The sequence below is a fragment of the Anneissia japonica genome, unplaced genomic scaffold (assembly GCF_011630105.1).
Source record: "Anneissia japonica isolate Jap-2015-1 unplaced genomic scaffold, ASM1163010v1 scaffold287877_len585272_cov192, whole genome shotgun sequence".
NCBI classification, from domain to species: domain Eukaryota; kingdom Metazoa; phylum Echinodermata; class Crinoidea; order Comatulida; family Comatulidae; genus Anneissia; species Anneissia japonica.
The window spans coordinates 87107-103611 of record NW_022686151.1 but is presented as its reverse complement, the minus strand read 5'-3'; the positions used below and the strand labels follow the sequence as shown (position 1 = coordinate 103611).

Sequence of the window (16505 nt, the reverse complement as noted above, 5' to 3'; positions counted from 1 at the left end):
AATACTTAACGTCCTGAACCACCAACTGGTAGCTGGTGATTAATATATGGAACTCAGAGTCTTCCGTATGGAATTGCTTCTGACTCCAGAACTTCCTTAACACTCGCCTGTCATGTTGATTACCCCAGTAAGGCAGAGCCTACAATTGTGACAAAGATTGAACCATACAATTTTTTATATGATTACAAATATAAAAACAAGACCTCAGAGAGGGCCGAGATATGCAGCTATTTGTCCTCTTATCTAAAGCAAAAGCCATTGCATTATTGGTACATTCCCCAGAGTCCAATATTATCATTTGCAGAGGTCAGCCAATTGCACCTGGCTTTTATAAAAATAGGCATTCAATAATACACTGCCTTGGATGGAAGGGGTGAATGGAGGTGGGGGTTGGGATAATAAAGTTCTTGTGTATTGCTTTAATATTTATCCATTAATGCAAAGGCCATTGCAAAGGTTCCTATTGCTTTACAGCATGGACCAAAACATATTTCATATTTACAACAAAATGCATGATCGGTATTTTGAAAGAACTATTTTCCTACAATTATTTTACAGATGAAAATTTACTTCAAAGCTAGTAGTATTACTTGAAAAAAACCTCTTAATGTTTTAAAAACCTGTTATTTAACAGACCACCTATTTTATCACCCACTTTTGGCATAATTTCTAACTATATACTGTACTCAAGCAATGGAGATGAAAACAATTTTCATGACTTTCTAATGATTTCCTGACAATAAAATTCATTCTGATTCTGCAATTATTCATGCTGTGATGCTAATGTCAGCAAGCTTAATAAAGATCATTTACAGGGAATACACAATATACTATACAATAGTCACAGTATACTATAGAGGTATATTAAAGCTGCTACTATAAAACAAATATTATTACCTTGAGGCGAGGGGCAAACTTTGCACACTCTTGTTGCCAGTTGTGGAGTGTAGATGCTGGAGCAATGATTAGAAATGGACCCCATATACCTTGCGTCTGCAATTATAATAAACATTATTAACATTTTAAGATAAACAAGTAAGGTGATGTAAAAGTAAAGGTAGTTCCGTATTCATTATTGAACGTAGGGGAATGAGCTGTTAGCCCTTGGATTGGATTGGATTTATTCGGTGTAAACACCAAGGATAGCCCACGAAAGTCTAGAAGAAGACTTATTTCCAGTGGGATCCTTCTGGTGATGATTGGGCAGTACACTGGGAGACAATCCCCTACTCTTTTCGGAATAGTGTACTGCGTTCTTTAACGTGCACATGGGCCATAAATGCACACAGGACCAACGGCTTAAATGTCTCATCCGAAAGACGGTGCGCTATTATAACTTGTATTTCAGCCCTCTAGCTGAAACACAAGGAGAGGCAGCGATGAGAATTGAACCGGGGACCTAGAGATCTCCACAGTTCAGCGCACACACAGTGGCTAACACCAGATTAGCCGACTGAGCTAAACTGTTCTCTCTTCGTATTAAGTCTCGGTATTGTGTGGTAGGGTGGCCAGTCCTTTCCACGCCGCCTTTTTTCCACTTATACTCCTGGGTGGAAAGGAACAAATGTAGGTAAAGTGCCTTTTCCAAGAACACAAGCGAAATGCACAGCGAAGGTTCGAACCTCCAACCTCGAGGTTGAGAGACCGAAACCCAAACGCTGTGTCAATTGATAAATTAGTACCGGTATATATACTGGTGTATTTCAATTTAATGCCTAACAATAACAACTACATTGAAAGTAAACTCAATGGCTACACAATATCAAACTTTTTTTTCTTTCTGAGAATAAAACAAATACATTACAATTAACACCAAATTAATGATGACCTCAAAATTGTCACACATAAATCACTAGGGGTGTGTTTCTACTCAAAATCTATATAGAAACTGTTCTCTTAACGCAAATTAAAATTTATAATGTATTGCAGAGACGTTTAATGCCAGTGAAAATACTTGTGTTTCATCAATTCCTCTGTATATGACCTTTCTTTATTACAGATTCGTATTATTCCTAATGAAACAAGAATAGGAGTACAACTTTTAAATAACATCATGTAAATGCAAAGTAAATATGAATAAATGCCTGATGAAAACTATCTGAAATTATTAATAACATATTTTAAAGTTCTTACCTCTGCTAAGTGAGTGAGAAATGCAATGCTCTGTACAGTTTTACCCAAGCCCATTTCATCTGCCAGAATGCCATTGATTCCGCAGTCATACAGGTTTGCTAGCCAGTTCATTCCTTTCAGTTGGTAGGTTTTAAGTTGCCCATTAAAATTCTTAGGCTGAGGCATCTCATTTTCACCAACCAAGTAAGGATTTGCTAGATCAACTATCAAATTAAAATAAATGGTAAATTTCAGTATTATTGGCGGTGACGAATATGGAACATGAGGAACCAAGTAATTAACTCAATTTATTTAAATAATTGCAGTTGTCAGAAGGTGGTTTGGAGCAGCATTTTCCGTTTTTTTAAACGGGTGAACGAGTTCGAACCACATTCCGACCATCATTCGCCAACAATGCTTAGGCACCAAAGTTTGGGCTGTTTATTTATTAATTATTTATTTATTCAACATAACTGTTAATGAACTGTGAAATGGCTTGCCCTATGTTTCAGCCCTAGGTGGGAATATCTCATGGCTTATAAATAAGCATTAAAAACACATTAAAAAAAAGCATCGGATCCACTACAAGCTAAATATAATAAAAATATATAATAATCTATTCTTTAGGTAAGCTCTCTTTAACACGCATTCTAGAAATTTCAGACCATAGACCATCACTAATTGAAAACTTTTGAGTTGTCTCCACATTGGTGTATGCAGCAGAAAGCATTACAAGAATATGATTAACGGTACACACTAGATAAACATTAACGGTACACACTAGATAAACATTTCATACTTGTTTTCTAATTATGTTTTGCTACATGGACAATATTTGTAGCTTACATCTTTGCGGAATGTCAGCATCAAAAAGTGCAGTTTTCTGCTCATGTTTCTTGAAAGCACTGTGTGCTGTGTTTAATGCAAGGTTCTTTGCTTCACTGCAATCTGAAATTCAATCAGAGACAAGAAGTCAAATATCAATAGAATACTTAATTACTTAGAAGTCACAAGAGGAGATGGCATTACTGATGATGGGGACTAAGAAAAATAACATTAAACATGCATTCATTGGCTGTAACTTGCTGACATACACATGAAAAATTAAACATACTGTCAATCATTATCACAGAATTTCATCCTGAAGCCTCTGTCTCCACTATCAACTTTTCTTTGACAAAAAACTGATGTATGCCCATATATAGTCATGATGTGCTATATATGGTCATGTGATGTCATGACCATATTTAGGCATGTCACATGATTTTGTCAAACAAAATTTTATAGTCTGGATTGGTTTTTTTTTTTTTTTATTCTAGTGTGGTTTTTTTTTTTTTTATTCTAGTGTAGTATAGGAGTTAATGTTTTTCTTCAACCATTAGAGACGATAATTAACATTCTACCAATAAACATTAGGGTAGTGGGTGACACAAGTTCCACTGCAAGTTGGCATTCATTCCGTTGTGTTGTATTGTGTGAGTATTTGGGTTGTTTTTTTGTTTTTTGTTTTCATTCTCAGTCACAGGAATTGAACCCTGGACTCTGGGATTAGAAGGCAAGCACGTTGACCACTAAGCCAAACAACTACAACAAGCCACTAGAAGTTCTTCCTCCAGTTTTCCCCAGGTCCGCAGACACTGACAGCTTCAAAACAGCTGATAATGCCTTTCTCATGGGCCAGTTATCAATTTCATTTATCTTCTCTTTTCTAATTAAAAATTCTTGAGCTTGGATCTTTTTCAATAACTCAGCATTATTATCATTCGATGGCAACTTCAGGTCCATTTACAGACAAAAAATAAACAAAAAATTAAAGAAAATGATAATTTAAGAAATAAAATAAATCATTATCTCATAAGTACATACCATAATCATCGCCTTCTACATCAACAAGAACACCGCCATCAACCTGGACTTCTCTCATCGGTGTATTGTCCTCCAACTTGCTTAGAATTTTCTCACAGTGTCGGTCTGTTTCACCAGTCAATTTTCGGCTCATAAAATGTGCATAAAGTTCAGTTTGCGTGATCAGAAAATTCAACTTTCTCTGTTGTCGCTTGGCCTGTAGAAGATTTATATTTGTTTCTTTAGCAAATTCATACATCAACAAAATTTTCTATATATCTTTTCATTTCTTTCAAATGCAAATAACTTTAAATACCAGGATGGAACAATGATCTTTATGAAGCTTAAGATGAAAAATAAAATATTATTCAAAATAATATTTCAATATTCATACATAGCTTTGCAAAATTTCTACTGAAAATTCTGATTAACATTCAAAATATATCTATTCCTTTAAATCTATATAAATGTGAACTAGCAATAGAGTTATTAAGCATTTAACCAGTTTGACACCGACACACACCCCTACTTGTCCTATCACATGTTGGTTGTAAGCCATATCGTCAACAGCATTACCCATGCTGATCTACAATGGCCAAACCTACAATTATCAAAATGTCTATGCTTCTAACCTCTCTGATTTCATCATCCAACTTGCGTTGTTCTATCGCTTGTTTTTCAGCCTTTTTTCGGTGCTCTTTTTCCACACGATCGAAGTGTTTCCAATATGACATCATTTCCCGTGTTAGCCTCCTTGCTCTTGGAACAGTCTCCTTACAAATGCGTTGTGATTGCAGTGCTGAACGTCTGATCTCTTTCTGACACAGTTGAGCAAGCTTTTTAGCATTGCTAATATTGTTAGAGCGTAAAGAAGATCGATGTTTGTAGGCCTATATGCAGAAAAAATATGTCAGTGCTGCTACACATAAATTCATATTTTACCATAATATCAATTGAAGACATCCAAACTGGCTTCTTTTCTAAAAACTTAATATTTTTATACATTGCATATGCCTGTGACAATGATTTTTTCCTTCTTGATGAAATAATCTAATTGTTTAATTTTGTCAAGTACTATCGATTCTTACGAAGTTTTATCATATTATCCTACCATGTATATACAGAGCAACTTCAGCAATGCTGAATAATAGTAATTCCAAAATGCTTCTATAATAATAGTATAAACTAAATCCATGCTCGCTGGATCCAAAAAGAAAATTTCCAATGGCGACTTTAATGTCACTATTGATAATGGTGTGTTGGTATAATCAGTGATGAGATGCTGACATGTTAAATATGTTAAGAAAGTGTCATACAAACTGGGTATATTAAGTAGAATATGTAATTGTCTCCCCGAAAGCAGCCTAAACACACTGCAAGTTTAGTTAGGCCATCTCTCATGAAGTTGAAGGTTCTTTTGCGAAAAGTGAAAGTTATTTCATGAGTTTCAGTGCGACAGGGACGAATATGGAATGATTTAGATATCAATTTGAGAACTGTGACTTGAAACATTCAAATTCAAATTGCATGAGACATTATTTAAGAAAAATAACCGTGCTTAAAAAAGTGCTTAAAATGCAGGGCCCCAATGGAAATTAGTTTTTAAACTGTTTGGGCTACCCTGGGTAAATAAATGTAATAATAATAATATAGTTATTGATTAGGATTAGGATATAATATTGAATTAGCAAATTGTTTAAAAGCATGTTTATTTTATGAGCTACTGTATTTTTTAAAAATTCAATAGAATTACAATGGAACTTGCTATTGATAAATAATAATTTTGTGTCCTTATATGTGGCAAAGACAAGCCAAACCAGTCCCTCGTCGCAAATCGTGTTTCAGAGAAAATGACCAAAATATGTTGGAATGTCAAATTTTTAAAAACCATTTTATTGCACTAAACTACCCTTTATATATCTACACATCATTCTATGCTGTTATTTTCCCCATTTTCAATGTTAAAACAATAATTTTTAAGGATTTAAAGATAGTTTCTACATGAGAAATACCTGAAATCATAAACTTTGATGGTTAGTTTCTCATATATTGTTCTTTAAACAGCTGTGTGGTTAAACGCTTGTAACTTCATAAGGAAATGTCCGATTTCAATGATTTTTTTACCATTTTATAGCTATTATTTTACTCTCTAACACTGTATTAATAACTCAAAATTGATTTTTGCGACGAGTGACTGGTTTGGCTTGTCTTTGCCACATATATTTATTGTTGACTTTCTTACAATGCCAAAAAAAATAAAAAGAATAAAATAACAGAAATAACCCCTGACCTTTGGTATATCTTTCTTTGACATGGCAACCCAAAGCTTCTTCCTTAGGCCATCAATATCCTTAACTCCTGCTAACTTGCGTCGCACTGCTGAGTCATGGAATTGTGATACAGCTGGAACTGATGATGGGGGTCGCGGAACCTTAGGCTCTTCTAAATCAGCATTTCTCATCTTCCCCTTTTTATACCTCTCAACTGCAAGAATGGAGAAAGATTGTTAAGAAATACCACTGTCTTCAATTTGCACAGCCCTGTTATGAAATGTGATACCAAATTAGGATGTTACCCACCAGGTTACAATTCATAGAAATTTCATGGAGATGATGTTATATTATACAATGTAAAACTTTATTGTAACTTTGTGAATATTCATAAATATACTGATGTGGAAACCTATTAGGCATTACAAACATGAATTGAGAAAATGAACTTAACACAGTATTTTGTTTAAACAATGATTAATATGCAAAGTGTAATTACATTAAAGATGACAATGATGACACAATATTTGAATGTTACAAAAATATGTATTTCTATGTGCAATTTTATTGATATTTTGCTGGAAGCGCAAGAAAAATGGTTTGTGATTTTTAGAATTATAGGTAAAGCATCACTGGTTTCCGGTTGATATGCACATCATTTTTAAATTTCTTCTCACTCAAAAATCCATCTATGGTCATACCCTATTATATCTTTGTTCTCTTAATGATAAAGATGTTCATTCATGTTTTACTGGTTCTTCCCAATCCCTCCAACCAATTACTCCATGAGTCAAGGACATTTGTACTTGGTGAACGCTCTTTTTCCTTTCTTGCTCCTAAACTCTGGAACTCTCTGACCCCACAATTACGTATCATCTCTGATCCTGAATTATTCAAATACAATCTTAAATTCCTCCTCTTGAAATACCTCAACTTCTTTCTAGCATCTTCCAGCGCCGTTTACAAGCAAGTTTGTTTGTTTTAACAGGCGCTATAGAAATGTGTTACATTATTATATTATTAAAGAAAACTTATAGTTTACTGGGAGCACACAGAAGAATTAAGCATCATTTGATTTTGAATAAAGAAATACTAAACTGGAAAAAGTATGTTCTTATTCAAGGATTACATGTGTTGGAGTTGGGTTATTAAGGCCATACTTGCAGGAGTATAAATTGTAAACAAAGAAAAAGTTTTATCTCTTCATTGATATACACAATTTTCCATAATTATGCTTTACCTTTCTCCTTCTTCTTTTTCTTTGGCCCAAGAATAAGTCGTTGATTGTCCAAGTACCTGTCGTAAGTTGACAATAATCCAGCACCATAATATTCATACTGTTGCATCTGCCAAGAAAACATGTATTTTACTCAGATTGTCAAAAGTACGACTCGGCCATTTAGGCGAATCAAATGGCCGAGTGGTTAGTAGGGGCGCCGCAAGCTACAGCCAAATATCGGAGCTGGCTCGAACGGCACGCTCGCCTATGGTTCTGGTGGTAGAAAATGTCTTCTCGGATAAGGACTATAAACCGTAGGCCCAGTGTATACAATGGCTCGTGTGCACTATAAATAACCCAGTACATCCTTCGAGATGAGTAGGGAGACAGCCCCTCTGGTGGACGACGAGAGTTGCTGGTACCGGATAGCACAGACACGGAGGGACCACTAGGGGCGAAGAAAGTCTTTGATCAAGTTCCTAATCCACATATCAAGCGCCCTGAGCATCTTATGTTAGATAATATGTGCGCTACATACAGTAAAACTACATTATTATTATTATTATTATTATTAGCTTAACTAACTGAAATTGTTAACTACCTATTAATGACAGTTTGTGACAGCTTCATCAGGCTAGCTATCACTAATAGTCTATAATACTGCCTATTAGTACCCATTTTACACTGCAGAAAAAACTGGACAAAACCCTGAATGCTTCAACACCAAGAAGTAAAAGTACAGTGGAGGTTTCAAAACATTACATCAAATTCACCAGCGTAAACAGCACTAACTTCAACTCCGGTTGTTGACTCTACCAGGGGTCCAAAGTCGGAAGAAGCCACTTCTCATTATATTTTGCTGTGCGAAGTGGCACCCATTGACACTGACTTCCGGGAGAGATTTGATAATACAGTGTAGTAAAACACAAAAAATGTGTGAACTTGCAAGAGATGAGTTATTTTCCATGAGATTCTTTCCTGCTAGCAGGAGTGTGGGAGGCTTTACTAATTTCCGAGAGATTCCCACGACATGCAGGAGACTTTGCACTCCCTGCTGTACTTGGCCTAGCCTATGTTAATGGTGAGCTTGGCCTAAGCCCCATTGAAAATTAAATGGTACGCAAATCCTCATTGAACTGATGACGAATCACTGGTTCAACAAACACATTCGAAGCATAATATGGCCCATGTCATGTACACATTATATGCGCAAAAATATACTATAATATTTACCTCGCCTTGTGAATAGAACATCTTCTGACATGACCGCTTGTACTTATGAACTTTAAGCATATGCTGAATCTCCTCTTTGCTCATCATCTTTTCATCATCATCTTCGCTTTCAGAGCTGTCTGTTAGCAATATGTTCTATAAAGCAAAGGGTTGATACACATGTATTATTTTTACATACCTCAGTTATACGAACCCAACAGTTCTATTTAAAAAACCCCCAAAATACCCAAAACAAAATGATTTCAATACTATACCCAGCATTCTCCCCAAACCCTTGAAGCATCATAGTACCATGATGCTTGGGACTTTCCCATGATGCTTGAGAGTTGGCCAGTGCAATTTAGGACATTTAAATGCCTCCTAATTATTAAAAATACCTTGTGTCAGTCCCAACTATGGTCACTTACCATGACACTTGCCCATGATGCTAGGGACGCTGATACCAATAAACAAACCATATACAAAGAATTTGCATTCAACAGCAACGTTGATTTTGTCTAACGTGCTGTTATAATCTAAAACCATGTGGACTGAGCGTGATGAACAACATAATCTCTTTCCTAATTAGCTTTATGTGAAAAACTCTTCTGATTGTCTGATCTGAGTTTGCTAAGCTAGGTAGGCATAAATTTTGTATACGAGCACTTGCCCAGTGCAGAGCACATAGTTTTAGTTTGTCTCAGCAGGCCCAGGCAACACTGCAGCTCTGTTTAGAATATCCATGCAGGGCAATTCCCAAGATATACCTTTGTCGTATAGGTAACCTTACAATATTTCATGATCTTTAGTTGAATAAAAGATATATAAAGTGATTAATTAATGTACCAGACACATGGTTTCATTTGAACACTTTATTTAAATGACATCGTAAAGTCATGAATCAAAACACATGGTTTTATTCTAGGCCTAATACTGTTGTATGCCTAGGCCTAGGTAACATTGTTTGTTCATAATGTTTATTGAATGTTGCGTACATATTAGGTCAAAGGTCACCACAAATTTAACCCAACCTCAATTTTATTAATCCCTGATTTACATACCGTATGCAAAATCGAGGTTCTTTTTGTTCCATTTTTTAATATTTTAGTGCATAGAGGCTTTATGCATTATGCGCTATATAAAAATATATATATTATTTGCTGAAGTATATGTCTGGAATGAGTGCCTATTACAGATATACTTGGTGTGCAGACTGGCTTGTTTTTTAAAATCCTTTTGGTTAAAGCACAGATGTAGTCAATGCAATTATTTGCTACATTAATTATTGTCGTCAATTATGAGTAATAGGCATGAAAGATCATCTATCCATATCTCCCTTCAAACGTTAACTCATTTCTCTCACTGTCAATTTCCATTGACCATTCATTGTTTATAACTATTTTTTTCCCAATTATGTTTCCCATAACAAATAATGAATAAAAACAAAAGTTGTTACCTTTAACCACTTTCTGCTTTTCTTCACCTTAGTAAAATTATACAGCCGTCTTCTGTCAGCCTTCCTCTCTATGATTGAAAAAAAAAACGCATATATAATAGAATAGTGTCAATACTATGTCATCCAATACGCAGGTCTCCCTCTAATTAAAGACCACCTACAATAAAAAAAGAAAACACACTTTTCTGTGGCCCTAAATGAACCTCTTATTTTTATAAGAATAATTAAAGACCAAAGCTGTTAACCCTTACGCTGCCATCTTCGCATAAATGCGAACATCGCACAGTTGGTGTGCATGCCAGTTTCTCATAAATGAGATTAGCTCAGTCAGCCGCACGCCACCTTCGCATAAATGCAAATTGTTGAAGGTCTTCCAAAAAACGACCATAGAGCGGCTGTTTTAACACTGCATATGAAAGCTAATGAATTTTTGTACACTTTGATGTGAAACTTGCTGGGTGTTGTTTTGTTAGAAGTTTGAGTTTTTGCAAGTTGAAAATATGATGTTTTGAAATGCTGAGATACTTTATTCTTCTGTAGTTGTTACAGCTGTGCTTGATAATAAGGAGACTTAGAAACTGACATAGAAAACGATGTTCTGGTCCTAGACCTAGCTAGGCAGACCTAGCCTAGGCTTAGGCCTAGCTAGGCCTGTACTATGATAGCAATGTTTGTAAATATACATAGGCCTAGGATTTGTTATTTTGATTTTCATCAGCAAGTAATTTGACTTTGAAAACAAATACTCTGCTAATAGGCCTAGGCCCAGTATACTATTTGTGATAGGCCTATTGACAAAATATTCCTATCATTTATTCACTAAATGATAAATAAAATGCAGAAATAAAAGCATATATGTACAAAACAACTAATACTGATTAATTGTTTTTAGATTTATATTTTCATAATCTCAATATTTATTAATTATTGAGCAAATAATATACACTATCAAAAATAAGCATTACGGTGACCTTGTTAAATAATTAGCTGGCACTGGGGATTAGAGGTAATGTTATCAGCTGGCGCTCTGGTTAATTGAATAAGAAAAGAGCTGGCAGCGTAAGGGTTAAAGACAATGAAAACCATGGTCCCAAAAAGTGATCTTTAATTGGATGGAGACCTGTACACCAAAAGCTCCCCATTTTATACATTTGGATAACAGAAAATGAAGTGAATTTTCCACATTGATATTTGCACCATCTTTGTCTTTGCACACACAAAAGCAATAAGCTCAGAGCCACATGTAATGCAGTTTTGTATGGTAATGCCTCACAAATAAAATGTGTTGTGTTCATACCTTGGTACCTATGGTATCAGCTACCCCCTATTTTATGCTCAAATTTAAGTATTAGCAATTCCTCGGGCAAAAGCCCAGCATATAATTTGAATGAGTAGCTTAGCTGACTTTTTTTTTACAAATACTCTAATAAAAAAAAATTTAATATCGACTTTGAATCTGGCATGCAGTGCTAAAAAATTACCTTTTGATTGAAAAGGGATCCCCTGGGTATAAGATCATCCCACAAAAATTTTTTGTTTATAGGTGGTTAGATGAACTACGGTATTCATAAGCAGTTGTAATGCACTTTTTCCTTTAGTTACAATTTTTATGAAATAAATACCTTGTTTGCTTTTGGTGAATCCATTGCTGTTTTTTTCACGTTCTGGATGAGACTTTCTCAACTGAAGACTGCCATCTATCTCATCTTCTTGTTTAGCTTCTCCATTTGTCAGATTTTCTTGCCCACTTTCATATTCATAATCATCACTATCAGAATACCTATGAAAAATTGCAGTTTTTACCTTAAAACTTAATGTAATGCAATAGTAATGATGCCAACATAAATAAAACTTTAAAAATAAAAGAAAATGTACAAACTATTCATATTGGGCTTATTGAGACTAAAGCAAGAAAACTGTTGTGGAAATTGGCTGATTTGGTGTTATTAATGTGAAGAATTTAAAGTGTGTACCTGATAGGCTCTCTGATGACTTGCTCTACGCTGCGAAGGAGAGGTTCTAGCCTAACAGCTTGTTCAAGTTTTTGGATTTGGATGGGTTTAGCCAGAGGAACTCCACTGGTGGGGCCTTCCGGTAAGTCCGGCAGATCCGGTATTACTTTCCCATCACTCATTTTTAGTCCATTTCTTGATCACTGAAACAAAGAAAAACAAAATAAAACTGTGCACTAATAATGTTTAAATTGTTTCGAGTAATTAAAAAATTCACTGAATGAAAATAATTTTAAAAATAAGATTTAAAGTAAACATACAATTAAAGTGAAATTTGAAATGAGTTTTCTGTTTAGAATTGTGTTAAGTACAGTATTTGCTAGTTGAAATATCAAAGGAATTATGTAAAGGTTTTAAAAGTTTGTACTATACAGGCTCATATCTCAATACTGTAATAGTCCAGCTAATCTGAGGATTGATCTAGAACTAAACAATTTTTGCGGAATACACACATAATAACATACTAAAAAAAAGTATAATACACACTCCAAGTATTGAAATACATGCCATCGTGTTGGGATTCAATATTTCAACATTAATTATGTCATCATCAGGATTCTTATGAGATTAATCAGTGGACCTTTCGGTTTTTGGAAAACATACTAAAAAGTCCCGAAAAATCTAATCATCATCATCACCCTCATGTTATATTCCATGCAATTACATACAATAACTTAGACAAAAAAAAAAACTGATGTTACTAAACTGTACATCATCAAAAGATGAAAAGATGGGGAAAAAAGTCGTACTGTACAGGAAAATTAATAAAATGAAGACAAGGACATTAATGTTTAAAATCAGGACTTCACAAGAGCCTCAACACTGGGAAACATTTCATGATTTTCCAGAAGCAACTAAAAACCCTGCTGTTTGAGTGCCATTGAACATATTATACGGATATTACAAGTTGTTGTAATTAATCGATTGATCTCATCTATTTGAATGTCAGTTCGAGCTTATACCAATTCTAGCGGATGCATTTTGTGCGAATTATAACAAGGGTGAATTTATCGTCGCCCTATTCTTGTATTTGTGAGTGAAATAGCACTTTCATTTGTTTTAAATGCAAAATGCTCTGTGTACAAAAGTTCTGAAATGTTTTTGATACTTTTGATAATTATTCCATATTTAAATTACAGTCTTGGTAAATCTGACTACCAGATGGCCGCTAACAAGCATTTAGGCCTATATTTTAGAACTATTGAATTGCGCACGTCTCATTTGTTTTTGTCTCTAGTTGGGGTTTTGTATTTAAAAAAGCAAATTATATTTGTCATTGAATTGTTGTAATTGTATTTGTAAGCTTTAAATTTACGATTTATATTTGTAAGAGTAACTGCAAATTGTTATTCACCATTGAAATTTAAATTATACAGTATTTACATATCTACAGTGGTGTCAGAAGGTGCACAAATCATTGGTGTAGCAGTGTGACAAGACTATCAACAATACAGTAATGACATATCAATTTTCGCCACTATTCACCATTTATCTATAGTTCAAAACCCACTTTCTTAAAGCAAGTAGAAAGAATAACAATTACGCATAAGATAAATCATTATTTTTATGTATGTTTAATTTTAAAAACCTTAACCTAAAAATCAATTAAATACGACTTCTTCTATACATAAGGCTATACGCTAAGGCTTCTTCCCCGAACCTACCAGGGCTTCCTCCTAGCTCCCAGGCAAAGCTTGCTTGAGCCTCGGCCAATGTAAGTTGTTAGGTAAAAATAGGAAATTTTAAAAGTAATTCGTACATAACTCGCACAGGCTGTTTGTTGTTCGCATAGGCCTAAGTGGATCTTTTTCTGCTCGAACTAGCATCCACTCGATGTAATTTCCGCTCAAAAATCCGCTCGAACTGGCATTCGCTCAAAGTGACATCCGCTGATTCCCATCACAGAAACACTCCAAACAAACTGAAAATGTGGACTAGGCCCAGGGTTTAGGTCTAGGGGCCCTAGCCTAGCCTCCTAGGAAGGCTAAGTTACGTAAGTAATTCTCTCTGAAAGGTGGGCATAAGCCTAGGGAAATGCCAGAACCATAAATTCAACAATTTTAGCTGGCCCACCAGCCTAGCCTGTACTATCCTTCATAGTAGGCTACGTTTAGTATATTATTGTTGGGTACTTGAGGAGGATCTTCTAGGCTACCTACCTAGATCTAGACACTAGGCTAGGCCTCGATTTAGTCTAGGCTAGGCCTCAAAAAATGTTATTTCATGCTTCTCAGGCTTCGAGACTAGTGGCCTGGGGAAAAGTCAAAATATGCCGCCATTTCAAATCGAATGAACAGTGGATAAAATGAACCTTACACAAAAGAGCTCAACAAGATGGATCACAGTTGTTCCGACTAAAATTTGCGTGGCTTGAATCCTGTATTAAAATAAATGCAATACCAGCTACTCGTTCCTGAAACTGAATTGCCGCAGACGCAAGAGCTCGCATGGCTTTCTTCTCTATTTCAATGGGGTCACAACCAATCGCCATTATGGTTTACCGAAGTCGGGTCTTTCCGGATTTTTTCGGAAATCTAATTGATCAGAGCAAGAGCAGGGTGAAAGTTGGGATTCCTCAAAAGACCCTTTAATAAATGAATGAATGAATGAGTCTTCATTTAGAAAACTCAGTTGAAAAAGCATACCAAAAAAAAGTAAAATAAATAAATAAATAAAGCCTTTCTGGAGCCCTGCCTTTAAAAAAAAAATGGAATAATAATAATAATATTTATAATAATAATAATAATAATAATAATAATAATAATAATAATAATAATAATAATAATAATAATAATAATAATAAAAATAATAATAATACATGCCCCCACCACCCCGTTAGTAATTAAAATACCCCATTGACACATGACAAGTCTTCGAATCCCCCATTGAGTGCAAGGCCTTATGTAAATGGTGGCTGACTGTGGCGAATCTTCCAGTGTAGCATTTGATCAGGTAGATTAAACGAATAAGCAATTAAAAGACCCCCAAAAAAGCCTAGGCCTAGCCAAAATTGAATTATGGGCTGCAGAAAGACGACAGTTTCGTGAGTTTCGAAAAAAAAAAATGGTCGGGTGCTCTTTTTAAAGTAGGGAGGGACGATCAACAACATTTTTTTTACATGGTCTAATTTTGAATTTTCTTCTGATTGACGACGAACACAACGCTATGTCCCCGACGCCGACTATTATTCCAACGACTTCATAAATCAGGATGAAAAAAGACCTAAGACGAAGTTTTTTAGCCATTATTACGGAATGTAATAGCATACAAGGCTAGAACAGCTATCCATGCAGTGGGTCGCAGGGCCACCGACCTCTGGGGCGCTTCGGTGCCCCTACCCATAGGGTCCTCGCTCTATAACCACTGATAAAAAAGTTGTTGTATATAACATCATAATGTGTCTCTGACATCGACTGTAGGATATTATCCAGTGGGGGTGGGGTGGGGTGCCGAGCCTGCCAGGAACCCCTCCCTATATTTTGTCAAAGTTTAAAAAAAAAATAGAGATAAAATATTAAAATTAAGTCTGAATGAGTGCCATTTCCGGGTGCCATAATCATGATTTGCTTTGCGACTCCCAGCATAATCCCTCCCTTGATAACAACTTTGCGACTCTTGTAAAGAGGGGGGTGTCTAAGGGAAGGGGAGCATCCGGTCGGGAAGAAGTCAATAATTTGTTGAGGAACACTGCTTTGAAAAAGCATTTTTATCATCCGAGTGCGCCATTTCCGATTGCTTAGAGGGGCCTAACCACTGGTGGGGCTCAGGTAGATGTTGATTACCTAGGCCTATTTCCCCCCACCCCGTCAGAAAATGTCTGGATCCGCCCCTGGTATGGAAGCCTCAAAAGGGAACTAGAAAGATGATTTTTTTTTTCTAGAGGGGATTTTTGATATGATTAATAATAGAATCAACTTTAAAATCGTTTTTGGCAATTTTTTTTATGAAGTTATAGGCCATTATAACGATTTTTACTGTGACGTCACTGGCGTGTAAAGTAACAAATATCGTGTAAATAGCGCCGCGGTGGGTATAAACCGCGGACGATCTTTGCGTTCGCGTACGAAAGAATTTTCTTTCTAGTTCCCTTTTTATTGTATTTAATTATTACCTACCTCCACAAGGAAATATGTTATTTCTATGAAGACTCCTTTTATTTTGATGATGATCCGGATCAAAGACGCAGACATAAATATTTTTAAAACTGATCAATGGATCTGAATTAAATTTTCTATAATGATTTATCATGTTCCAAGGAAGAAATAATGACATTTTAGTAACGATCCAGAGTATCGCGATGATGTGTACGAGGAGGGCCATTTAAAGCAAACTTTCCATGGACCTAGATATTTAAAAAAATGATACGGTAATGCATCTGA

General features: G+C 35.4%; 1 protein-coding gene across 1 annotated transcript in view; it reads right to left on the bottom strand.

Annotated features, from left to right (window-relative positions):
- Positions 1-14610, bottom strand: part of LOC117113632 (chromatin-remodeling ATPase INO80-like) — a gene marked incomplete in the record, with an annotated part of 59351 nt that extends 44741 nt beyond the window's left edge. Inside the window, 13 exon segments of the mRNA XM_033257041.1 lie at positions 1-139; positions 898-993; positions 2134-2336; positions 2959-3060; positions 3979-4174; positions 4590-4847; positions 6248-6441; positions 7468-7573; positions 8680-8814; positions 10115-10182; positions 11737-11894; positions 12088-12269; positions 14443-14610. Coding sequence (XP_033112932.1) covers positions 1-139; positions 898-993; positions 2134-2336; positions 2959-3060; positions 3979-4174; positions 4590-4847; positions 6248-6441; positions 7468-7573; positions 8680-8814; positions 10115-10182; positions 11737-11894; positions 12088-12248 — 1816 coding nt within the window.
- Positions 14611-16505: the final 1895 nt, after the last annotated feature.